Genomic DNA, 25,971 nt, shown 5'->3' on the forward strand with positions numbered 1-25,971 from the left:
AAGGGGGGTGTAGTTCAGATGGAATAAGACTGGAAGGTGGGAGTTTATTTTAATACCTAAATAGGTTAGGTGTTGGGCAGACCAGTTGAAAGGAGAGTCTAAGGCTCCATTCACACGTCCGTGGTGTGTTGCGGATCCGCAACACACCCGCCCGGCACTCCTATAGAAATGCCTATTCTTGTCCGCATAGAAAATGAATGGGTCCGCACCCGTTCCGCAAAATTGCGGAACGAATGCGGACCCATTTGCGGACGTGTGAATGGAGCCTAATTGGAGGGCAGTAATACAGGACAGAGATAGGCCAGTTTGGAGAATCTGTGATTTCTGTGGATTGATTTTGAAGTTGGAGAGGTAGCTAAATCTTTTTAAGAGAGAGAGTATCAAGGGCATAGAGATAAGAGGGTTAGTAGTGAGTTTTAGGAGATCGTCAGCAAAGGCAGCAAGTTTAAACTCTTAGGAGCCAATTTTCAAACCTTGGATATCACTCTCCTGTCTAAGGGCTTGCATGAGGGTTTCCATAACTAGGACGAAGATGAGGGGGGAGAGGTGGCAACCCTGGAGAGTTCCATTTTTAATCGAAAAACGGGAAGAGGTGAGGTTATTTACTAGGACTGTAGCAGAAGCGTTGTCGTACATTGCGAAAATATCGTGTATATACAGTAAGGGGCAGGGAAATTGAATTTGTGTAAGGTGTGTTTGATATAGGACCAGTCTATGCGGTCAAAAGCTTTTTCCACATCTGTACCTAGTAGTACCAGTGGCAATTTTTTATGAGCAGTGTAGTAAAGGGCGTCAAGGACTTTAGTAGTGTTATCTTTACCTTCACGCCCTTTTAGAAAGCCCACTTGGTCAGGGTGAATCAAATTGGGAAGGAAGGATTGGATTCTTGTAGCGAGCATTTTTGCCAGGAGTTTTAGATCTATGTTCAAAAGGGATATGGGGCGATAATTAACACATGAGGTAAGATCTTTACCTTCTTTAGGTATGATAGTGATCATTGCATTAGTCATTTCAGTTGATAGGGATGGTTTTATAGGGCTAAATTACAAACGTGTAGTAGATGGGGGAGTAAGGTGATCTGAAAGGTGGAATAGTAGGCAGTTGGAAGGCCATCAGGTCCAGGGCATTTATCTTTCAGGGAACTTTTAAGGGCTAGAGAAAGTTTGACTATAGTGAAAGGTTTCATCAGATCTTCGCATTGAGTGGGGGATAGGGATGAAAGATTTAGGGTGTCTAAGAAGGATTTGGTATGTAAGTTTCTATCTAGATTGGGCTGGATCTCATGGGGGGGGCAGGTTGTAAAGGTCTTTATAGAAAAGGCAAACAAATGTTCCGCGATGGCATCAGGAGAAAGAGCTGGCGGCCTTGGGAGGATTTAATTGAGGCTACATATCTGAATTTTTTTTTACGTTTAATGCAGTTCATCATAAATTTTGAGGCTTTATTGCCATGGGCATAGAATTTATGTTGGGAGGATAAATAGATTTTGGCAGTTTTTTTATTAAAAAGATTTTTAAGATCCGATCTAAGTGCTGAAAAGTCAAATAAGTGGTGAAGTGCTGGTGTCACGACTGTGACTGATCCAGACAGGTCTGGGAGGAGAAGGTCGCAGCGACTTGCTACTCGCGATAGCTTGTGAGTTTGCTCCGTGGTTCAGGGTATGTCATCTGGGTTTTGCCTTGTGAACCTTTTTGTCCTGACTGGGAGTTTGTAGGCATCCTTCCCAGGTGAGTCCTGTCTGCCACTCCCAGCTACTATATTAGTTTCAGTTTCACTTGCAGTCATTGCCAGATATAGTCCTTACTTCCAGTGCTACTCTGACCTTGGAAGGAGATCGCTTGATGGTGTTGCTGTGGAGCTCTTGTCCGGCGTGGACTGTCGTGTTTGGGATCGCCTTCTCTGCTCGTGACTGGATAAGTCTATCTCTGCTGTTGTTTGTTTGTTGTTGTCTTCCCCTGTTGTTTTCCTAGACGTGAGTGATGGTGACTAGCGCTCCCATCGGCCTTTCCCCAGTCCAGTGTTAGGGCGACTGAGGGTTTAGGCATCCTGCTTGCCGCACGGGTTCACACCCCGTCTAGGGTATCAGGGCAGACAGGTGCCAGCTTAGGGTTACTCAGGGGTGGCCATTCTATTTCCCATCCGTAGATAAGGGTCCCCCTTCCCCTCCGTCTGGTGCGACACGACTGCTGCTGGGATAGCGGTCGTGACAGTATATCTGGCCTTTTTAAAAAATAAAAATAAAAAAAAAGTGACATTTCATTTTTTTTTTCTTTTTTGCTTGCTGTTTTGCTTTGTATTTTGTCTGTTCCACTATGGATCCGGTTTCGGTTTTGGCGAAACAATTACAGGGGTTATCCCTTGAAGTGGCAGGATTAAAAGCAACAGTGCTGCAGCAGCAATCCTTGGGTTCCACCGTTGCTACGGGAAACCGAGGTACTCCTGAGCCAAAAGTGGCTTTACCTGATAGGTTCTCAGGAGGGAGAGACCAATTTGTAACCTTCAGAGAAGCTTGCAAGTTGTTCTTCAGGTTACGCCCTAGATCCTCCGGCGGTGAGGAACAACGGGTGGGCATTGTAATTTCTCTCCTGCAAGGAGATCCGCAGGCTTGGGCATTCTCCCTACCATCAGACTCTCCGGCCTTACGATCAGTGGAGGAGTTTTTTGAAGCCCTGGGTCTCGTATATGATGACCCGGACAGGGTCTCACTGGCTGAGTCTAAGCTACGTAGACTTCGGCAAGAGAACCGGTCTGCTGAACTATATTGTTCCGAATTCCGTAGGTGGGCTACTGATACGTTATGGAACGACTCGGCCCTTAGGAGTCAGTTCTGCCAGGGGTTGTCTGAAAAATTAAAAGATGCACTGGCGGTATATGAGGTCCCTGGGTCTCTTGAGGCTGCTATGTCTCTGTCCATAAGAATCGACAGACGACTCAGGGAGAGACTATTAAATTTTACGGAGGCCTCTATAGGGCAGGGATCGGTCTGTTATGGTCCAGTCGAACCAATGCAAATAGGGGGCGCCACTAGACGAGTGAATCCTCCTAAATTCCGCCGTAGGTCAGAGGTTTGTTTTTGTTGTGGGGGGAGGGGTCATTTTGTAAAGGTTTGTCCCTCAGAACCCAAGAGACCACAAACAAAGGAGCCGCCGGGAAAACTAGAGTCCCCAGATTGTGCGGAGGATAACAGTCTGGGCGTATTCGTTTCCTCCATACGCATGTCTCAGTTTTTGTTGTCCGCTACCGTTGAGGCGGGCAATAAAACTGAGATCTGTTCCGTCTTTTTGGACAGTGGGGCGGGGGTCAACTTGGTGGATTCACGGTTTGCTCAGGCTCTGGGTTTTACTCCGGAACCGGTATGCAGAACTATTCCTGTTTTTGCCATCGACTCCTCCCCTCTTACTCAGAGAGAGTTAACTCAGATCATCCATAATATCCATCTGCAGGTAGGGGACCTCCATAAAGAGCATATCTCTTGTTATGTCCTGGACGGTCTTCCGGCTCCTATAGTATTGGGGCTTCCCTGGCTGGTGACTCACAATCCAGTGGTGGATTGGCAGGCCGGGGAGATTGTGGAGTGGAGTGAACGTTGTAAGGACAACTGCTTGAGTAGTAGGTGCTCTACACTCTCTGTAACATCTTTACCTGCCTTTCTGTCAGATTTTATGGATGTGTTCTCTGAGAAGGGTTGTCAGGGGTTACCACCTCACCGTCCATATGATTGCCCGATTAATCTATTACCTGGGGCAAAACTACCTAAAACCCGGTTATACAATCTTTCCGGCCCGGAGAGGACGGCTATGAAAGATTATATTTCGGAGAGTTTGGTTAAGGGACACATCAGACCCTCTTCTTCACCTGTGGCTGCAGGGTTCTTTTTCGTTAAAAAGAAAGATGGGGGCCTACGTCCTTGCCTGGATTTCCGGGAATTAAACTGGATAACGATCCGAGATCCCTATCCTCTTCCTCTCATTCCCGACCTCTTTAATCAGGTTGCTGGTGCTAAATGGTTCTCCAAAATGGATCTCAGAGGAGCCTATAACCTGGTTCGCATCAAAGAGGGGGATGAGTGGAAGACGGCTTTTAATACTCCGGAAGGGCATTATGAAAATCTGGTCATGCCATTTGGTCTTACTAATGCGCCTGCGGTATTCCAACATTTTGTCAACGATATTTTTAGTCACCTTATCGGGAGATTTGTTGTGATATATCTTGATGACATCCTGGTCTATTCCCCGGATCTGGATACACATAAGATCCATGTGAGACAAGTGCTGCAGATATTAAGGGCCAACAAATTGTTTGCTAAGTTAGAAAAATGTGTGTTCGCCGTAAAAGAACTGCCATTTCTGGGGTATGTGTTGTCAGATTCAGGTTTCCGCATGGATCCAGAGAAAGTCCGGGCGATTATAGACTGGGATCTGCCTGAGAACCTGAAGGCATTGCAACGCTTCCTGGGGTTTGCCAATTTTTATAGGAAGTTTATAAAGAACTATTCCTTGGTGGTCAAACCACTGACGGACATGATCCGATTTTTCCAAATGGTCACATGCAGCCAAAACTGCCTTTGCGTCTCTGAAGGAGAGGTTCACCTCGGCCCCTATTCTCGTACAGCCAGATGTCTCGCTTCCTTTTATTGTAGAGGTTGACGCATCAGAGGTGGGGGTGGGAGCGGTACTATCTCAGGGCCCGTCCCCTGGTGAATGGCGTCCGTGTGCTTTCTTTTCGAAGAAATTGTCTACTGCAGAAAGGAACTATGATATTGGCAACAGGGAACTTTTGGCTATTAAGTTGGCCTTTGAGGAGTGGCGTCATTTTTTGGAGGGGGCGGTTCATCCAGTCACGGTGATTACTGATCACAAAAACTTATTATATCTGGAGTCTGCTAAACGTCTCACCCCTAGACAGGCTCGGTGGTCGTTATTTTTTTACTAGGTTTAATTTTGTAATAACCTATCGCCCGGGGGCAAAAAATACTAAGGCGGATGCATTGTCTCGAAGTTTTCCTGGAGGGGGTGATGTTGAGGTACCAGAGCCCATTTTGCAAAAGGGGGTGGTGGTCTCTGCATTACACTCAGGTTTGGAGGGGAGGGTGTTGGAAGCTCAGGGGGACGCCCCGGCCTCCTGCCCCTCGGGTAAACTGTTTGTGCCAGAAAATTTACGACTGGAGATACTAAAAGAACACCATAACTCCACACTGGCAGGACACCCAGGTAGTAGAGCAACATCTGAGTTAGTGTCTCGTCGGTTCTGGTGGCCTAAATGGCGCCAGGAGGTGTTGAATTTTGTGTCTGCATGTGCTACCTGTGCTCGTTCTAAGGTAGATCATACTCGTCCGGCAGGGCGTCTATTACCTCTGGCCATCCCCAACAGGCCTTGGACGCACCTGTCAATGGATTTCATTACGGATCTACCAGTATCAGCGGGGAAGACTGTTATTCTGGTAGTTGTTGACAGATTCAGTAAAATGGTGCACTTTATTGCTCTTGCCGCATTGCCTAATGCTAACACACTGGCTCAGGTTTTTATTGACCACATTGTGAAGCTTCACGGGGTCCCTTCCAATATTGTTTCGGATCGTGGTACCCAATTCGTTTCTAAATTTTGGAAAGCTTTTTGTTCTCGTTTAGGGGTTCATCTGTCGTTTTCTTCATCTTTCCATCCACAGTCCAACGGTCAGACTGAACGTACCAATCAAAACCTAGAGACATACTTGAGATGCTTTGTTTCCGAAAATCAGGAGGAATGGTCATCTTATTTACCGTTAGCTGAGTTTGCCATTAATAATCGTCGTCAAGAAACCACCGATAAGTCACCATTTTTTGGTGCGTATGGTTTCCATCCTCAGTTTTGTACGTTTAGTGAGGGGGGGCCGTCTGGGATTCCCGAGGAGGAACGATTTGCGTCTTCACTTTCTTCAGTGTGGCAGAGTGTGCAAGAAAGTTTGAAGAGAATGGGTGGTAGATACAAACGTGCGGCTGATAGGAAGCGCTCTGAAGGTCCGGACCTTGGGGTGAATGACTTGGTGTGGTTGTCTACCAGAAATATCAAGTTGAAGGTTCCCTCGTGGAAATTGGGACCGAGATTTATTGGTCCTTATAGGGTAATTAAGATCATTAACCCGGTGGCTTTTCGTCTGGAGCTACCTCAGACTCTAAGGATCCATAATGTCTTCCACAGATCTCTGCTTAAGAGATATGTAGAACCTCCTGAACCATTGCCACTACCGCCTCCACCGGTGGTTGTTGATGGCAGTCTTGAGTTTCAGGTAGAAAAGATTGTTGATTCACGATATGTTCGCCACTCTCTTCAGTACCTGGTGCACTGAAAAGGTTATGGTTCCGAAGAGAGAATGTGGGTTCCAGCATCAGAGATAAAAGCGGACAGACACATTCGGGCTTTTCATAGCTCCCATCCGGAGAGGCCTGGTCTTGAGGGTCCAGGGGCCCCTCGTAGAAAGGAGGGTACTGTCACGACTGTGACTGATCCAGACAGGTCTGGGAGGAGAAGGTCGCAGCGACTTGCTACTCGTGATAGCTTGTGAGTTTGCTCCGTGGTTCAGGGTATGTCATCTGGGTTTTGCCTTGTGAACCTTTTTGTCCTGACTGGGAGTTTGTAGGCATCCTTCTCAGGTGAGTCCTGTCTGCCACTCCCAGCTACTATATTAGTTTCAGTTTCACTTGCAGTCATTGCCAGATATAGTCCTTACTTCCAGTGCTACTCTGACCTTGGAAGGAGATCGTTTGATGGTGTTGCTGTGGAGCTCTTGTCCGGCGTGGACTGTCGTGTTTGGGATCGCCTTCTCTGCTCGTGACTGGATAAGTCTATCTCTGCTGTTGTTTGTTTGTTGTTGTCTTCCCCTGTTGTTTTCCTAGACGTGAGTGATGGTGACTAGCGCTCCCATCGGCCTTTCCCCAGTCCAGTGTTAGGGCGACTGAGGGTTTAGGCATCCTGCTCGCCACACGGGTTCACACCCCGTCTAGGGTATCAGGGCAGACAGGTGCCAGCTTAGGGTTACTCAGGGGTGGCCATTCTATTTCCCATCCGTAGATAAGGGTCCCCCTTCCCCTCCATCTGGTGCGACACGACTGCTGCTGGGATAGCGGTCGTGACAGCTGGGGACTATTTGTGTAGAGATTCCAAGGCATGAATTTGGTCTAGAAGGGAGGAGATGTGTTTGTCTGCTTGTTTTTCAGGAAGGAGCATTTACTAATGAAATTACCTCGTATGAATGCTTTATGAGCATCCCATAGGACATGGGGGGAAATATCTTGGGTATTATTAGTGATAAAGTATTGATCTAAGAGGGATGTAAAGTGTTTCTTGTGAATTTTGTCGCTCAGAATGGACACATTAAGTCTCCAAGTGGAGGACTTACCAGGATTAGGCAGAGAACGGAATGTGCAGAAAATCGGGGAATGGTCCGAGATGGTGATGCTCCCAATTTCAGGATCGGTACATAGATATAGGAATTCTTTAGACACAAAGATATAGTCAATTCTGCTGTAGGAGTGACCTGTAGCTGAATAGAAAGTATAGTCAATAGTAGAAGGGTTCAGGCATCTCCATACATCTATCAGACCCAATTAGTCTAGTCGATAAAGGGGATCTTTTGGAGGAAGTGTCCACGAGGGGGTGAAGTGCTACATTAAAATCACCAGCTAAGATTAACGTACCCTCATGGACAGACTCCACCAAATATAAGACTGATAAAAACCACGGAACTTTGTCCGAGTTGGGGGAGTAAATGTTGACAAAAGGAAAGGTCTTGTGTCCAATAAGACCCTTCAGGATGATATATCTTCCCTCTGGGTCTGAAATATGAGTAGAGTATTGAAAAGGGACATCTTTCCGAAAGCCAATACTGACTCCCCTCGAGGCTGCGACGTCTGAGCCACAGTGGAACCATTCAGGAAATTTGGAGTGGGAGAGATCTGGGAATTTGCCCTGCTTATAGTGGCTTTCTTGAAGTAAGATTACAGAGCATTTTTCTCTCCAGAGAAGGGAGTCCCTTCACATTATAAGATGCGAGTTTAAAATCAGGAATGTGAAATATATGGGGTGAGAGGGATCAAACCGTTATTTTGTAGGATCCAAAACCGGAGAGGGATAGAAAGACGTAAGGCAGCCTCCAGAGGAGCTGGGCTTCTGTAGGTCTCAAGAAAAGGTTTATGAGGATAATACCACTGTGCTCTCTGTCTGTAAAATAATAAAGGTAGAACTAAACTAAAATTGAATCAATAACAAAACTAGAGTTGCATTAAGGCAAAAAACAATAACAACATCTATGTGAAGCACAGGGGCTTCTCTTAAGAGGGGGAGAGAGAGGGTATCAACCCAAGTAGAGAGGCTTGCTGTATTTTGGTATTTGTTATGAAAAATATACAGAGAGATGTTAGGGGGGATAGGAAGAGAGAGGGGGGGAATATGGGGAATAAAGGATAAAGAGATAGGGAGAGGAGGATATAGGTGGGAGGCTGAAGATATAAGGAGCACTTATGATTGGTCACCAGCAGTTGGTGAATAAAACAGCGAAGAAATATTAAGAAGTGGACCAGGCGATCTTCTTGGGGGTCAATATGCCATTTCTTCGTTTCATACGCTGCTGCTTCGGAGTGTTGGCTCTTTCCCATGGTGTCATCTTCAGTAGGTCCGGTAAAGAGGCAATGTCAGAGACCGCATCCCAGTTTGCGATTCCAGAGGGGGAATGTCCATTGTGGAGAGGGCTTCTTGAAGATTCTCATATGAGGAGATTCTGGTGATTTTGAGTAATTGAAAGAGAGGCCAAAAGGGAAAGTCCATCTATATGGAATTTGCTTGTTACGGAGTTGGTCCATGAGAGGTTTGAGCATTTTCTTTTTCTGAAGGATGATCGGGGAAAGGTCTTGCTATATTGCAATAGGGCAATTATTAAAGGAGATGTTGTTTGCAGATCTGGCTGCGGTTAGTATTTTTTCTTTATTCATGAAATTTTGAAATCGACAAATAATGTCTCTAGGTGGCTCAGAGCTTTTTTTTTTTTGTCTAAGAGCTCTGTGGGCCCTTTCAATTATGAAATGTAAGTTGTCATAATTTCCTAGGAGAGAATTGGATTTGTCTAATGGTCGGCAGTATTTCCTCATTTGTCACCATTTTAGGAATGCACCTGAATGCACCGAATTGTGCCACTGCAGAGCTGTGTTCTAAGGCAGCTGCTTGGGTGGACTCCAGGGTTTCCACTCTGTGTCCTACATGCTGAATTTCCTGTGTCAGGACTGTTATCTCTTGTTTCAGCGGGAGTAGGGCTTCTGCCAGGGCTTGCTTGATAAAGCGTCTGGATACGGGTAGGGATCGGGAGGTTTCTATATCGCCCCCATCACTGTCCCCATCTGACTGACCTTCTTCCATGTTATCAGAAGCTCGTTCGTTCATCGGCGCCATCTTGGATTTTTTGGTGCCGGGCAGTGCGGTTTGCTTCTTAAGAAATTTTGCCATGCCAGAGCTCGGGTTAGCTATTTTGGAGGTTGTGCCTGGGTCAGTAGGTCTCTGTCGTCCGATTTTGACCATGTTTCAGGTCTCTTTGCTGGCGTATGCTTATCCCACAGCAAGTCGGTGTATGGAGCTCAGCAAGACGCGGCCATGCAGTTCAGGTGCTAGCTCCACCCCCCCATAAGGTGCCAGTTTTATTGGTACTATTTTGGGGTACATCTGATTTTTAATTGCTCTATATTACATTTTTTGTAAGGCACGGTAACCCAAAAAATTGCTGTTTTGGCACTGTTTTTATTTTAAATTTTTTACAACATTCATCTGACAGGGTAGATCATGTGCTATTTTTATAGACCAAGTAGTTACAGACGCAAATATATCCAATATGTCTACTTTCTTTGTTTGTTTCAGTCTTACATAATAAAGCATTTTTGAAAAAAATATAAATGTTTTTGTGTCTCCATTTTCTGAACGCCATTTTATTTATTTTTTCTGCCGATCATCTGGTGAAGGGGCTTGTTTTTTGCAGTAAGAGTTGACGTTTTTATTGGTACCATTTTTAGGTACATATGATTTTTTGATCATTCATTATTTCACTTTATGGGGCAAGGTGACCAAAAATTGGTTGTTTTAGCACAGTTTTTATTTATTTATTTTTACAGCGTTCACCTGAGGGGTTAGGTCATGTGACATTTTTATAGAGCAGACCGTTACGGATGTGGCTATACCTAATGTGTAAAATTTTTCTTATTTATTTAAGTTTTACACAATAATAGCATTTTTATAAAGGAAAATGAAGGAAATGGACCTCAGTTAGGGAGGAAGACTGATGAATCTTTTGATGCATGTGTCTTTACAGAGGAAGAGGTTCTAAGTCAGCTGTCTAAATAATGCAAATAAGTCACAGGGGTCTGATGGGATACACCCAAAGCTATTAAAAGAGCTTAGCGGAGAACTAGCAAAACCATTAACAGATTTATTTAACCAATCACTGGTAACAGGAGTTGTCCCAAAAGATTGGAAATTAACAAATGTTGTGCCCATTCACAAAAAAAGGTAGTAGGGAGGAATTGGGCAACTATAGGCCAGTAAGCCTGACATAAATAGTGGGGAAATTAATGGGAACCATACTTAAGGAGAGGATTGTGGAACATCTAAAATCCTATGGATTGAAAGATGAAAAACAGCATGGGTTTACTTCAGGGAGATCATGTCAAACTAATCTTAGTGATTTTTTTGATTGGGTGACTAAAATAATAGATTGTGGAGGTGCAGTAGACATCGCTTATCTAGACTTTAGTAAGGCTTTTGATACTGTCCCATATAGAAGGCTTATCAATAAATTTCAGTCGTTGTGCTTGGACTCCCATATTGTTGAATGGATTAGGTAGTGGCTGAGGGACAGACAACAGAGGGTTGTAGTCAATGGAGTATATTCAGACCATGGTCTTGTTACCAGTGGGGTACCTCAGGGATCTGTTCTGGGACCCATATTGTTTAATATCTTTATCAGCGAAATTGCACAAGGCCTCGATGGTAAGGTGTGTCTTTTTGCTGATGACACAAAGATTTGTAACAGGGTTGATGTTCCTGGGGGGATACACCAAATGGAAAAGGATTTAGGAAAACTAGAGGAATGGTAAAAAATCTGGCAACTAAAATTTTATGTTGATAAGTGCAAGATAATGCACCTGGGGCGTAAAAACCCAAAAGCAGAATATTAAATCAGTGATACAGTCCTAACCTCAGTATCTGAGGAAAGGGATTTAGGGGTCATTATTTCAGAAGACTTAAAGGTAGGCAGACAATGTCACAGAGCAGCAGGAAATGCTAGCAGAATGCTTGGATGTATAGGGAGAGGCATTAACAGTAGAAAGAGGGAGGTGCTCATGCCGCTCTACAGAGCACTAGTGAGACCTCATTTGGAGTATTGTGCTCAGTACTGGAGACCATATCTCCAGAAGGATATTGATACTTTGGAGAGAGTTCAGAGAAGAGCTACTAAACTAGTAAATGGATTGCAGGATAAAACTTACCAGGAAAGATTAAAAGACATTAACATGTATAGCTTGGAAGAAAGACGAGACAGAGGGGATATGATAGAAACTTTTAAATACATAAAGGGAATCAACAAGGTAAAAGAGGAGAAAATATTTAAAAGAAGAAAAACTGCTACAAGAGGACATAGTTTTAAATTAGAGGGGCAAAGGTTTAAAAGTAATATCAGGAAGTATTACTTTACTGAGAGAGTAGTGGATGCATGGAATAGCCTTCCTGCAGAAGTGGTAGCTGCAAATACAGTGAAGGAGTTTAAGCATGCATGGGATAGGAATAAGGCCATCCTTCATATAAGATAGGGCCAGGGGCTATTCATAGTATTCAGTATATTGGGCAGACTAGATGGGCCAAATGGATCTTATCTGCCGACACATTCTATGTTTCTATGTTTGAAACAGAAAAAATGATGTTTTAGTGTCTCCATAGTATGAGAGCCATAGCTTTTTTATTTTTTGACCGATTGTGTTAGAGTCTCATTTTTTGCAGGATGAGGTGACGGTTTGATTGCTACTATTTTGGCGGGGCATAAGCCTTTTTGATCGCTTGGTGTTGCACTTCATGTGATGTTAGGTGACAAAAAATGTTTTTTTTGCACTGTTTTTATATTGTTCACCTGAGGGGTTAGGTCATGTGATATTTTATAGAGCTGTTTTTTACGGATTCCGCGATACCCAATGTGTCTATTTATTTCACTTTAACACAATAATAGCAGTTTTGAAGAAGAAAAAACATATTTTAGTGTCTCCATTGTCTAAGAGTGATAGTTTTTTTTTACCGATTGTTTTAGGTAGGATCTCATTTTTTGTGGAATGAGGTGACAGTTTGATTGGTACTATTTTGGGGGGCCTACACCTTTTTGATCGCTTGGTGTTGCAATTTTTGTGATGTAAGGTGACAAAAAATTTCTTTTTTTTGGCACCGTTTTTTATTTTATTTTGTTATGGTGTTCACCTGAGGGGTTAGGTCATGTGATATTTGTATAGAGCAGGTTATTACGGACGCGGCGATACCTAATATGTCTACTTTTTTATTTATGTAAGTTTTACATAATGATTTCATTTTTGAAACAAAAATTATGTTTTAATGTCTCCATGTTCTGAGAACTAGTGTTTTTTTTTTTTTTTTTTAAGCGATTTTCTTGTGTAGGGGCTAATTTTTTTGGGATGAGTGACGGTTTTATTGGTACCATTTTGTGGGAAATACATGTTTTTGATCACTTGGAGTTGCACTTTGGCTTTTTTTGACACAGTTTTTTATTTTTTTTATGTTTATCAGACAGGGTGGATCATGCAATATATTTATAGAACCAGTTGTTATGGATGCAGTAATACCAAATATATCTATTTAATTATTTTTTTCTATTTAAAAAAAAATAAAAAATACTTAATTGGGGGATTTATTTATTTTACATGTAAAACCTTTTTTTAATATTTTTTTAAAACACTTTATTGTTTTATTTTTTTATTTTACACTTTGCGTCCCCTATAAGGTCATTCAAGAACTCTGGGGGACATTTACCTTCACTTTTTTTTCACCATTGATTTCTCCTATAACTGGGGCTGACACAGTAGCCCCAGTTACAGGGGAAATACACCCCCCAGAGAGGCTGTACAGCACAATACAATGCTGTACAGCCTCAGTGCAGGGCTGATCGAGGTCTGTAGAAGACAGCTCCTGCACTCTCCTGTTCCTGGCAGTCACATGACCACCGGGCCAGGACAGAAAGCTCATAGCGCTGAGCGCTCTGTATACAGCGATGTAGAATGCAGGGACACCTGGGAACTGTCGCTGCCTTCTCTCTGGTTTGCCCTGCTGTCACTGACAGTGGGCAACCCGCGCGGCAGCTGCACGATTAGCGTGCAGCTGCCATCTCTGAATAGACGTTCTAGAACGTCCATTCAGAGATAAACATCCACCCATACTATGGGTGGATGTGAAGTGGTTAAGAAAACACAGACTGATTGCAACACTATTATCGGATATCAAGTCATTTCTGGGTGTTAATACTCTTATTAGCTGTACAAGAATGATATAACTGACTTCACCAGGAGCGGAATAACAAAAATAATCTACGTAGCTCTTCTGTTCCCAAGTTATTAATTTTAGTCTGCTGCTACTAGATATGAGCGAAGTTATGAAAACTTTGATTCGGCTGCTTCATGAAATTTCACAAAGAAATTTGTTTTGTGACGAATTACTTCAGCACGAAGCGCATTTCATTGTAAGTAGCAGACGCTATGATGGGGAACGGCGATTGTGCCGCCCCGCTATTGAACCACTCAGATGTCGTGGTCATTACTGTTTGCGGCATCTGAGATAAAAAAAAATGAGCGCTTACAGGGGTTAATCGTTTAAAAAAAAATAATACTCGCCTTATCCATTTGAGCGTGAAGAGGAGGCCACAGCCATCTTGATTAAAGATCCCACGTGAAATCTTGCATGGTGCGTGATTAGGTCTTCACACTAGCCGGTGTGGTGTCATCATATGTCACCATGCACAAGGTTTCGTGGAGGATCTTCAATCAAGATGGCCACAGCGGCCTCTTCACACTTAAATGGATGAGGTGAGTATGATTTTTTTTTTTACCGCCATTTCAAACAAAATTTAAATTAATTACCATGAACCAACTAGGAATTTCGGCTTTGCAGTGAATCAAATTTTCCCTGAAATTCGGATCGAAGTCCACTTCGGATACTTCGATTCACTCAACACCAGGTGCTACCTCTCCATGCTATCTTTTTATTTAATAGATTTCTATAAAATGTTCCATATGTACACCTTCTTTACTGCCAGGGCTCCCTGAACTTTTCTTCTGCTAGGCCTTTAGGGCTTATTCATGTGTCTCATTCTGGGTTCATTGGAGTTCTGGTACTCTGGTGGACCAGTCTGACCTTTTAAAATGTAAAGCTTTAAGTGAAAACTGTTAATAAGATGTAAAATTAGAGCCGACCATTAACTTTTTCCTTAAGCTACCAATATTTTGTTTTATATGTTTTACAGGTGTTCAACCCATTCTATGTGTTCCAATTTTACTCTTTTGGTGTATGGATAGCTACACAATACATTGAATTTAGCTTAGCTATTCTATTTTTGACCATCGTGTCTATTTCTGCAACCGTATATAATTTAAGAATGGTATGTATCCTTGTATCTAAAGAGAGCAATGTTATTTATATAGAAGCTTTTATGACACCTCATTCCAAATCCATAGGCATTAACATGGAGTTGGTCCCATTTTTGCAGCCAAAGTAACTTCCACTCCCACTCAGATTCCCTCTCAAATGGGAAAGTAGATCGGCCTAAAGAAAGCAGCCAATTACACAAAACAGCCAATTACTGATCTACATGTGTCTGTATCCCATGTACATATTACCTGCAATGAAGCACTAAAAATATAGTTTCTGGGGCGAATTAAGTGGCCCGAAGGCCCTGGCTCCTTCTCATGCTTGGGTCCTATGAGTAAAAAAAAATTATTCTGCATGGTATATCCCCAGCCCTAATGCATAATACATAGCACTAAAAATATAGTTTCTGGGGCGAATTAAGTGGCCCGAAGGCCCTGGCTTCTTCTCATACTTGGGTCCTATGAGTAAAAAAAAAGTATTCTGCATGGTATATCCCCAGCCCTAATGCATAATACATATTTAGGTGGACATTACTGTACATTCAGGGCTACCAAATATACAGGAGAATGCAGTACCTATTGTACCAATATATACCTATTGTATTCAGTGACATCTTCTCCATTCAGTCAAGACGACACATGATGACTTTCTTCAGCTGCGTCTCATCTCTGTAGATTTTGTAACATAGACACCTTGGATTGGTCACTTTTCTTTCATCCTCCCCTTCCTGGTGCCCCAACAGTATTATTGTACTACTAATACCAATACTGTGCCTGCTATTCTCCCCAATTTATCCACAATAGTAATAATGCTCCCTGAACGTGCCTTATTAGTAGTAGTGTCCTCCATATCATGCCCAATAATAATGCCTCCCATAGTACCCCATAATAATAATGCACCCATGATACCCACAGTTCTAATAAAGCTCATCTATAGTGACTCCAGTAGTAATAAGGCCCACTGTAGTGCCCCTAATAGTTACAGTAAAATCCCCCTATAGATCTGCCAGTAGTTATACTGCACAACTATAGTGTCCAAGGAGTTATAATGCCCCCTATAGTGCAATCAGTAGCTATAACATTCCCTATAGTGTCCCTTATAGCTCCCCCAGTAGTTCCACTGCTCCTCTTTAGTGCCCCAAGGAGTTAAAATGGCCCTGTTTAGTGGCCCTATCAGTTATAATGCCCTCTATAGTGTCCCCAAAGTTATAATGCCCCATGAAGTGCCTCCAGTAGTTAACATCCCATCAATTAGTTCCCCGAGCAGTCATAATGCCTCTATAGTGTCATTAGGCGTTATAATGCCTCCCTGTCATATTCCTGTTACTGTAGTTATACTCTCCCCACTCTCCCCTGTAATGCCCCCAATACTGTCAGCAGCAGTACTAATGCTCCTTGTAGTGCCTTCAGTAGTTATTTGCCACCAATAGTGCCCCAGTAGTTATAATATGCACCAAATATATTCCTCCAGTAATTTCCCTAGTATTCTTAATATCCCCAATGCAGTAACCTTAGTAGCTATAATGCCCCCCTTTAGAGCCCCCAGTATTTAAAATGCCCCTTTGAAGTGACCCAGTTGCCCTAGTAGTAATGACAAAAAAAATACCTTAATCCCGCTGTCTATGATACAAGTTAAAAGGGCTCTCCCGATCTCTGGCTGAGCTGCCCGCATTCCGGTGAAGGAAGTCACAATGATGTTATTGTGCTGCTTGTGTTCTGACACAGGCAGTAACCATGACATCATTGCTCTGCCTAAGATTTGGCACAGTCGGTTGAGATGATGTCATGATATTGCAACAACCTCCCCCGTCACCCTCTAGTCTACAGTATTCTAGCTCAGGCTATTGTTTAAAACATCTCTGAAAGCTTTGTGCCACCCAGGAGCCTTGGTCTCCAAGTGGCTGCCCAAAATGTTGTATTGTTATCCTCCATTGTTTGCTGCTATTATTAATGGTGAGTGCAGTGGATTTATTTTATATTGAACAGTTCTTATCACTGACTGGAACCATATGAACTTGACAGATATAAATACATATACACTGTATATACAGTATAGGCTACAAAAACACAGAAAATACATACACCATATATACCCTACATACACATACTGCACATATATTTCTATACACTTTCAGTTGATACACCTACACTGTATATATTATATTAAAAACATTTCTGATCTTGTAGCTGGTGGGATATTTAGCTCCACAAGAACTGCGATGATGGTGAACACAGAGGGAGGGGATAGCAGAGAGGCTGATCCAAATTCTCGATCCAACCAACCTGCCCCAAGCCCTAGTACTAAAGACATATTTGGATGGACATTTCATTCAATACTACCAAACATATGCAAGTATACAGTACTACATAACTATTACATCCAATGAGCTCTTATCTGATTTATACACATTCTCTTTTCTCATCTACTTCATTTGGCTCAGGCCGCCATGATGACTTAGGTTCCTCCCCCTCCTGATGCCCCAACAGTATTATCCTGCTGCTATCCCGAATACTGTGCCCACTGTGCTCACAGATTCCTCCAAATACTATACTGCAGAAAAAATAGTGCTCCCGATAATAATAATGGTACCCCCATAGTAATAATGCTGCCTTAGTGCCCATTGCATGATTTTCTCCATAGTGCCCAAAATACAGTGACAGTGGTCTGGAGCCTATGAGATTTAAATAGTGGGGATGGGAGCCAATGGCTCTTTTACTTCACTGCAGTATTCAACGCTATTATCCTCCTGAGGATGGCAACACAATTGTCTGTGATAGGCAAGAAAAGGTGCTTCTTACTGCTGTCAGCTGGAAAACACTGGAGTAGGATTTAGCAAGCAGTCTTCTCGCAATCAAGTTGTAATTTTAAGATTTGAGGTCAGGGCTCTGTATGGGCCAGTCAAGGTGAGTTGCTATGGATCCTAAACTCTTCTGCTTTACAATATTACAACTCACAGTAGATCTTTGAATATATAGGAGGGGAAAAAAGTTCATGAACTGAATTGCTGCAACCTTGACATCTCCTTAAAACGACTCACTCATTACAAATGTTTGTAAAGGCAGGCTGCAGGTCTAGGTGCTTGATTTTATACAATGTGACAATGGGACTGAATGAAACACCTACATTTTTATTTCCCCTTTAGCAATCAGTCAAGCTGAACAGAATGTCAACATCGTATAACAGCATTTTGGTTTCAGTTCTTCATAAAAATGGAGGTAAAGGTCACAGATTGTATTGATTCACTAATCTTAAAGAGGACCTTTCATGGGTCCAGACATTATAAACTAAGCATCAGTAGGGGATAGTGCAGGGATCTAACTGCAATTACTATTTTTTCTGGGCTCCGTTCGCCCTCTGTGGCCCCCGTTGTATTCTCCAGCCTGGTATGCTAATTAATAGCATCGGAGCAATGGGGATGATTCGCAGTCTTTCTCCGTAAGCATCTCCTTCTCCCTGGCTGTAGCGCTGTCCAATCGCAGTGGAGAACGTCACAGCCAGGGAGAAAAAAAACCTCACTTTCTCCCTGGCTGTGACGCTCTCCACTGCGATTGGACAGCGCTACAGCCAGGGAGAAGGAGACGCCCACGGAGAAAGACTGTGTCTCCTCCCTATTGCTCCGATGCTATTAATTAGCATACCAGGCGGGAGAATACAACGGGGGCCACAGCGGGCGAACGGAGCGACGCCCAGAAAAAATAGTAAGTGCAGTTAGATCTGCACTATCCTCTACGTAGTCTGATAGTTTATAATGTCTGGACCCATGAAAGGTCCTCTTTAACTTATGCTGTAGCTATGTAGTAGTGTGTACTTATACTGAATTATAGAGAAAACTTATATTTAGAGATGAGCGAATCGAATCCAACGAAGTGGAATTCGATCCGAATTTCAGGATAAATTTGATTCTCTGTGAAGCCGAATTTCCTCATGCTTCGTGGTAGCGATTTAACCTGAAATAGTGTAAAAAAATAAATAAAAAATCATAGTTACCTCCTCCATTTGCTTGTGACGGGCCAGCCGCCATCTTGAGTGAAAATCTCAACTGAAATCCAATGCGTGGTGACGCGTGACTTCACCACACCGGCCGGCTGCCACAAGCAAAATGGAGACAGTATGTATGATCCAAAAAAAAATTTCTGTTAATTTCAAACAGTTTTTTACTCTGAGATGCCGCAATCATGTATGAACGCAGCATCTGAGGTGTACAATGATGGGGAGCGGCGCTATTTCAGCTCCCTGTGATTGCACCCGCTACTTACAAAAAAAATTGCTTTGTGACAAAGTAATTTGTCAAAGCAAATTTTTTTTTTTTATTCAACAAAGCAGCCAAATCGAATTTTCCAACACTCCGCTCATCTCTGCTTATATTCAATATGAACACACTTGGCATGTTCCCACGTAATTAGGGATGTAGCTATAGGGGATGCAAAGGTATTGTTACCAAGGTCAGTACCTTGAAAGGTTCCAAAACTGCTTTGCCACATAAGAAAACGTCAATATTAGGGCTTGTTCACACAACCGTGGTTTGGGTCCACACGGAGTGCTGTCCCCATCTGTTGCTCCGTTCTGTGACCCCGCAAACATTATGAGTCATGTCCTATTCTTGTCTGTTTTGCGGACAAGAATAGGCCTTTCTATAATGGGCCTCCTGTTCCGTTACGCAAATTGCGGAAGGCACACGGGCGGCATCCGTGTTTTGTGGATCCGCAATTTGCGGACCACAAAAAAAGGCACGGTCATGTGAATAAGCCCTTATTGAAAGAACATGATAGGTGGGGCCACGTTACAGATTAAACACTGGGTCCAGGATCTTCAGGTTAAGCCTCTGCATGTAATTGTTATAAATATTCAACTTCAGCTTTGAATAATTATTATATCCAGAGGTCTAATTCTCCAAACACTTGTATTTGCTAAATAATGGGCATTCTGCTGGTATTCACTCTGTATGCTAATATTGTAGGTTCATAAAATAATACTTAATTAGCTATTTTGCTAATGAAAGTTACTGATGATGGATATACTAGATCTGATTGCAAACAGATGTCAAATTTTGTAAGGCTAGTTTCACACTAGCGCTAACATCATTTGCCGGAGTTTATTGTATCCGGCATAGCCAAATAATGCCTTTCCCTGCCGGAAACCATTGACTATAACGGGACTCGGCAGGGACCTGGCCTGTTTCTGGCATTAGTGTAGGGAATCTGCTGGGAAAAAAATGTCTGAAAGCAGATTGACTGATCTGTCTGGCTGAATCTCTCCTATTATAGTTAATGGGGTCTGGCTGTGCTCCGGCAGTTTCTGGCAATACTAGATGAACAATGTTAACGTTAGTGGGAAACTAGTCTTACCTGGTATAGAATCAGTACCTTCTCTTGATCAAAGTAACAGGCTACTGCTAGTTTTTTGACACACATAATTTGTTGAAGCATCATAAAACTATTTTCTAACTTTGTTCAACTAGTTACCACATGTTCTCATTATATTTTACTAGCACACAGTGTAAAATACAGTAATAGTTATAAAATAAGTAAATCAATTACTGTATGTATAATATTTTACTAATTTGCTTTATGTATGATAAAATACATATTAAAAGATCAATATATATGTGAATTGTTTAAAACGTATTAAAGTATTGTGATTCTTCTAATGTAGATTATACGTAGCAGGTTGGCGTTAGAGCGTGATACCTTTGCCTTTTCTAGCAAGAATAACCAATTTTTTTATGCTTTATTTTGCATTTCTACAGAGCTTGAAGAAGTACAGTCTCAATCTTTGGTTCCTGGTGATGTCATTGTTTTGGGTGGAAATAAGCTTTTCTTACCATGTGACGCGATTTTAATCAGTGGAGGGTGCACTGTGAATGAAGCAATGTTAACTGGTACTGTTTTTTTTACTCATTTCTTTCTTTTTTTTTTTTTTTTACATAATGAATCCATTCTTTAAAATTTAAGAGGATCTATCAATATGATTTCCATTACAAACTGAATAGATTATTACCCCATTCTAGCTGTAAATAATTATATTTATTTATTTTTTATTTTCCTCAGTACCTTCCAAGATCCATAGTTGTTTTTTAGTTTTCAAGTCATATAAGGGCTTGTTTTTGCAGTACAATTATGTTCATTTTTTATTATTTTAATATGTGAGTTTAGGAAAGGGGTTTCATTTGAATTTTCAATCCTTTTTTTTTGTTTTTAAAAACAATTTCTTACTTTCTTCTATTTTTATTTTTAGTCCCCCTAGGGGACGAACTTCAAAACTTTAGTATTGCAGTCTATAGTGCTTATGACTAGGGATGAGCGAACCCGAACTGTATAGTTCGGGTTCGTACCGAATTTTGGGGTGTCCGTGACACGGACCCGAACATTTTCGTAAAAGTCCGGGTTCGGGGTTCGGCGCTTTCTTGGCGCTTTTTGAAAGGCTGCAAAGCAGCCAATCAACAAGCGTCATACTACTTGCCCCAAGAGGCCATCACAGCCATGCCTACTATTGGCATGGCTGTGATTGGCCAGTGCAGCATGTGACCCAGCCTCTATTTAAGCTGGAGTCACGTAGCGCGGCACGTCACTCTGCTCTGATCAGTGTAGGGAGAGGATGCAGCTGCTGCTGTTAGGGCGAGATTAGGCAGGGATTTATTTACTGAAGTGATCGATATACAGCTGTGTATCATACAACCTCTGCTATTCAATTGCTCACTGTTTTAAGGCTGCCCAGAGCGTTTTTCAGTCACTTTTTTCTGGGGTGATCGGCGGCCATTTTGTGTCTTGTGGTGCGCCAGCACAAGCTGCCACCAAGTCCATTTTTAACCATCAATAGTGTGTTGTTTTTTTTTGCTATATCCTACATCAGGGGCTTGGCTGTGCTTATTATTTTATTGAGGGGTAAAATACAATTGTCAAAATAGCAGTACCCTAAATCTGGTGTTTCAGCTGTGGCTAGCCAATTGTAATACTGTCTGCTGTTTGCCGAAGCACAGTTTTTGTTCTGGGTTGAATTCAATTCCCAACTTAGCAATTCCCTAAATTAGTGGTTTCTGCTCTATCAGGCCAAGGTTAAATCTATCCATAAAAGGGTATATTAGATTGAAGGTGCGGATAGGGTCATCCTCAATAACTTCACACGCTACCATGCATTTCCAAGTCTAATTCTGTCCGTAAAAGGGATACCTGTCATCCAGCGCCTAAATACTAGGCCTACAATTTATATTCAGCTAAATCTGTTGTTACTGCTGTGGCTGGTCAATCTATTTAGTATCTGCCAAAGCACAGTTTTTGTTCTGGGTTGAAATACAATTCCCAACTTAGCAATTCCCTAAATTTGTGGTTTATGCTCTATCAGGCCAAGGTTAAATCTATCCATAAAAGGGTATATTAGATTGAAGGTGCGGATAGGCTCATCCTCAATAACTTCACACGCTACCGTGCATTTCCAAGTCTAATTCTGTCCGTAAAAGGGATACCTGTCATCCAGCGCCTAAATACTAGGCCTACAATTTATATTCAGCTAAATCTGTTGTTACTGCTGTGCCTGTATTAGTGTAATACGGTACCTAAATAGATAGCCAGATAGTGTTAGGTGCCTGTAAAAAAAGGCCTGAATTTGAATTCAATACATTGGGCCAAATCATTTTTTTCTTATTGTGGTGAACTGTAACAATGAGGAAAACATCTAGTAAGGGACGCGGACGTGGACATGGTCGTGGTGGTGTTAGTGGATCCTCTGGTGCTGGGAGAGGACATGGCCATTCTGCCACAGCCACACGTCCTAGTGAACCAACTACCTCAGGTCCCAGTATCCAGCAGAATTTACAGTGATATTTGGTGGGGCCCAATGCCGTTCTAAGGATGGTAAGGCCTGAGCAGGTATAGGCATTAGTCAATTGGGTGGCCGACAGTGGATCCAGCACGTTCACATTATCTCCTACCCAGTCTTCTGCAGAAAGCGCACAGATGGCGCATGAAAACCAAGCCCATCAGTCTGTCACATCACCCCCATGCATATCAGGGAAACTGTCTGAGCCTCAAGTTATGCAGCAGTCTCTTATGCTGTTTGAATACTCTGCTGGCAGGGTTTCCCAAGGGCAACCACCTAGCCCTTCCCCAGGGATGGAAGAGATAGAATGCACTAACGCACAACCACTTATGTTTCCTGATGAGGACATGGGAATACCACCTCAGCACGTCTCTGATGATGACGAAACACAGGTGCCAACTGCTGCATCTTTCTGCAGTGTGCAGACTGAACAGGAGGTCAGGGAGGAAGACTGGGTGGAAGACGATGCAGGGGACGATGAGGTCCTAGACCCCACATGGAATGAAGGTTGTGCCAATGACTTTCAGAATTCGGAGGAAGAGGCAGTGGTGAGACCGAGCCAACAGCGTAGCAAAAGAGGGAGCAGTGGGCAAAAGCAGAACACCTGCCGCCAAGAGAGTCTGTCTGCTACTGGCCACCGCCATCTGGGACCGAGCACCCCAATGGCAGCTTCAAGGAGTTCCCTGGCGTGGCAGTTCTTCAAACAATGTGCTGACGACAAGACCCGAGTAGTTTGCACGGTGTGCCATCAGAGCCTGAAGCGAGGCATTAACGTTCTAAACCTTAGCACAACCTGCATGACCAGGCACCTGCATGCAAAGCATGAACTGCAGTGGAGTAAACACCTTAAAAACAAGGAACTCACTCAGGCTCCCCCTGCTACCTCTTCTGCTGCTGCCGCCGCCTCGGCCTCTTCCTCCGCCTCTGGAGGAACGTTGGCACCTGCCGCCCAGCAAACAGAGGATGTACCACCAACACCACCACCTCCGTCACCAAGCATCTCAACCATGTCACACGGCAGCGTTCAGCTCTCCATCTCACAAACATTTGAGAGAAAGCGCAAATTCCCACCTAGCCACCCTCGATCCCTGGCCCTGAATGACAGCATTTCTAAACTACTGGCCTATGAAATGCTGTCATTCAGGCTGGTGGACACAGACAGCTTCAAACAGCTCATGTCGCTTGCTGTCCCACAGTATGTTGTTCCCAGCCGCCACTACTTCTCCAAGAGAGCCGTGCCTTCCCTGCACAACCAAGTATCCGATAAAATCAAGTGTGCACTGCGCAACGCCATCTGTGGCAAGGTCCACCTAACCACAGATACGTGGACCAGTAAGCACGGCCAGGGACGCTATATCTCCCTAACTGCACACTGGGTAAATGTAGTGGCGGCTGGGCCCCAGGCGGAGAGCTGTTTGGCGCACATCCTTCTGCCGTCAAGGATCGCAGGGCAACATTCTTTGCCTCCTCCTCCTACTCGGCTTCCTCCTCCTCTTCTTCCACCTGCTCATCCAGTCAGCCACACACCTTCACCACCAATTTCAGCACAGCCCGGGGTAAACGTCAGCAGGCCATTCTAAAACTCATATGTTTGGGGGACAGGCCCCACACCGCACAGGAGTTGTGGCGGGGTATAGAACAACAGACGGATGAGTGGTTGCTGCCGGTGAGCCTCAAGCCCGGCCTGGTGGTGTGCGATAATGGGCGAAATCTCGTTGCAGCTCTGGGACTAGCCGGTTTGACGCACATCCCTTGCCTGGCGCATATGCTGAATTTGGTGGTGCAGAAGTTCATTCACAACTACTCCGACATGTCAGAGCTGCTGCATAAAGTGCGGGCCGTCTGTGCGCTCTTCCGGCGTTCACATCCTGCCGCTACTCACCTGTCTGCGCTACAGCGTAACTTCGGCCTTCCCGCTCACCGCCTCATATGCGACGTGCCCACCAGGTGGAACTCCACCTTGCACATGCTGGACAGACTGTGCGAGCAGCAGCAGGCATAGTGGAGTTTCAGCTGCAGCACGCCTGGGTCAGTCGCACTGCGGAACAGCACCACTTCACCACCAATGACTGGGCCTCCATGCGAGACCTGTGTGCCCTGTTGCGCTCTTTCGAGTACTCCACCAACATGGCCAGTGGCGATGACGCCTTTATCAGCGTTACAATACCACTTCTATGTCTCCTTGAGAAAACACTTAGGGTGATGATGGAAGAGGAGGTGGCCCAGGAGGAGAAGGAGGAGGAAGAGGGGTCATTTTTAGCACTTTCAGGCCAGTCTCTTAGAAGTGACTCAGAGGGAGTTTTTTTGCAACAGCAGAGGCCAGGTACAAATGTGGCCAGACAGGGCCCACTACTGGAGGACGAGGAGGACGAGGATGAGGAGGAAGTGGAGGAGGATGAGGATGAAGCATGTTCACAGCGGGGTGGCACCCAACGCAGCTCGGGGCCCATCACTGGTGCGTGGCTGGGGGGAAACGCAGGACGATGACAATACGCCTCCCACAGAGGACAGCTTGTCCTTACCTCTGGGCAGCCTGGCACACATGAGCGACTACATGCTGCAGTGCCTGCGCAACGACAGCAGAGTTGCCCACATTTTAACGTGTGCGGACTACTGGGTTGCCACCCTGCTGGATGCCCGGTACAAAGACAATGTGCCCACCTTACTTCCTGCACTGAAGCGTGATAGGAAGATGCGCGAGTACAAGCGCGCGTTGGTAGACGCGCTACTGAGAGCATTCCCAAATGTCAGCAAGAGGTTGCCAACGCAGCTGTGTCACGGCCAGCTCCTCTGAGGGCAGGGTTAGCATGGCAGAGGTGTGGAAAAGTTTTGTCACCGCTAACTGCACCACCACCTGATACGGAACGTGTTAGCAGGAGGCAACATTTCACTAACATGTTGGAACAGTACATGTGCACACCCCTCCACGTACTGACTGATGGTTCGGCCCCATTCAACTTCTGGGTCTCCAAATTGTCCATGTGGCCAGAGCTAGCCTTTTATGCCTTGGAGGTGCTGGCCTGCCTGCCTGTCTACAGCCAATGTGGACAAGCTGACGTTCATAAAAATGAACCAAGCATGGATCCCACAGGACCTGTCCTTCCCTTGTGCAGATTAGACATTTATAACTACCTCCCCTTAACCATATATTATTGTACTCCAGGGCACTTCCTCATTCAATCCAATTTTTATTTTCATTTTACCATTATATTGCGGGGCAACCCAAAGTTGAATGAACCTCTCCTCTGTCTGGGTGCCGGGGCCTAAAAAAAAATATGACAGTGGCCTGTTCCAGTGTTGGGTGACATGAAGCCTGATTCTCTGCTATGACATGAAGCCTGATTCTCTGCTATGGGACATCTCTCCTCTGTCTGGGTGCCGGGGCCTAAAAATTTCTGACAATGGGGGGCGGAGCCAGCGCTTGATCCAGATGGACGTGTAAAGCGCTGCTCTCCCGTCTGCATATCCCTCACAGCACCCTATCTTAAGCCCAACAAAGCCAGAAATGGT

The 25,971-nt window shown here is 44.0% G+C and overlaps 1 protein-coding gene across 2 annotated transcripts in view; it reads left to right on the forward strand.

Annotated features, from left to right (window-relative positions):
- Window positions 1-25,971, forward strand: part of LOC120997972 (probable cation-transporting ATPase 13A4) — a 458,422-nt gene that overhangs the window by 131,940 nt on the left and 300,511 nt on the right. For both annotated transcript variants that reach the window (XM_040428359.1, XM_040428360.1), the window contains exons 7-9: window positions 14,525-14,659; window positions 17,792-17,864; window positions 20,396-20,527. In XM_040428359.1, the coding sequence (XP_040284293.1) occupies window positions 14,525-14,659; window positions 17,792-17,864; window positions 20,396-20,527 (340 nt within the window). The remainder of the gene's footprint in view (window positions 1-14,524; window positions 14,660-17,791; window positions 17,865-20,395; window positions 20,528-25,971) is intronic.

This window comes from Bufo bufo, chromosome 4 (genome assembly GCF_905171765.1).
Source record: "Bufo bufo chromosome 4, aBufBuf1.1, whole genome shotgun sequence".
Taxonomy (NCBI): domain Eukaryota; kingdom Metazoa; phylum Chordata; class Amphibia; order Anura; family Bufonidae; genus Bufo; species Bufo bufo.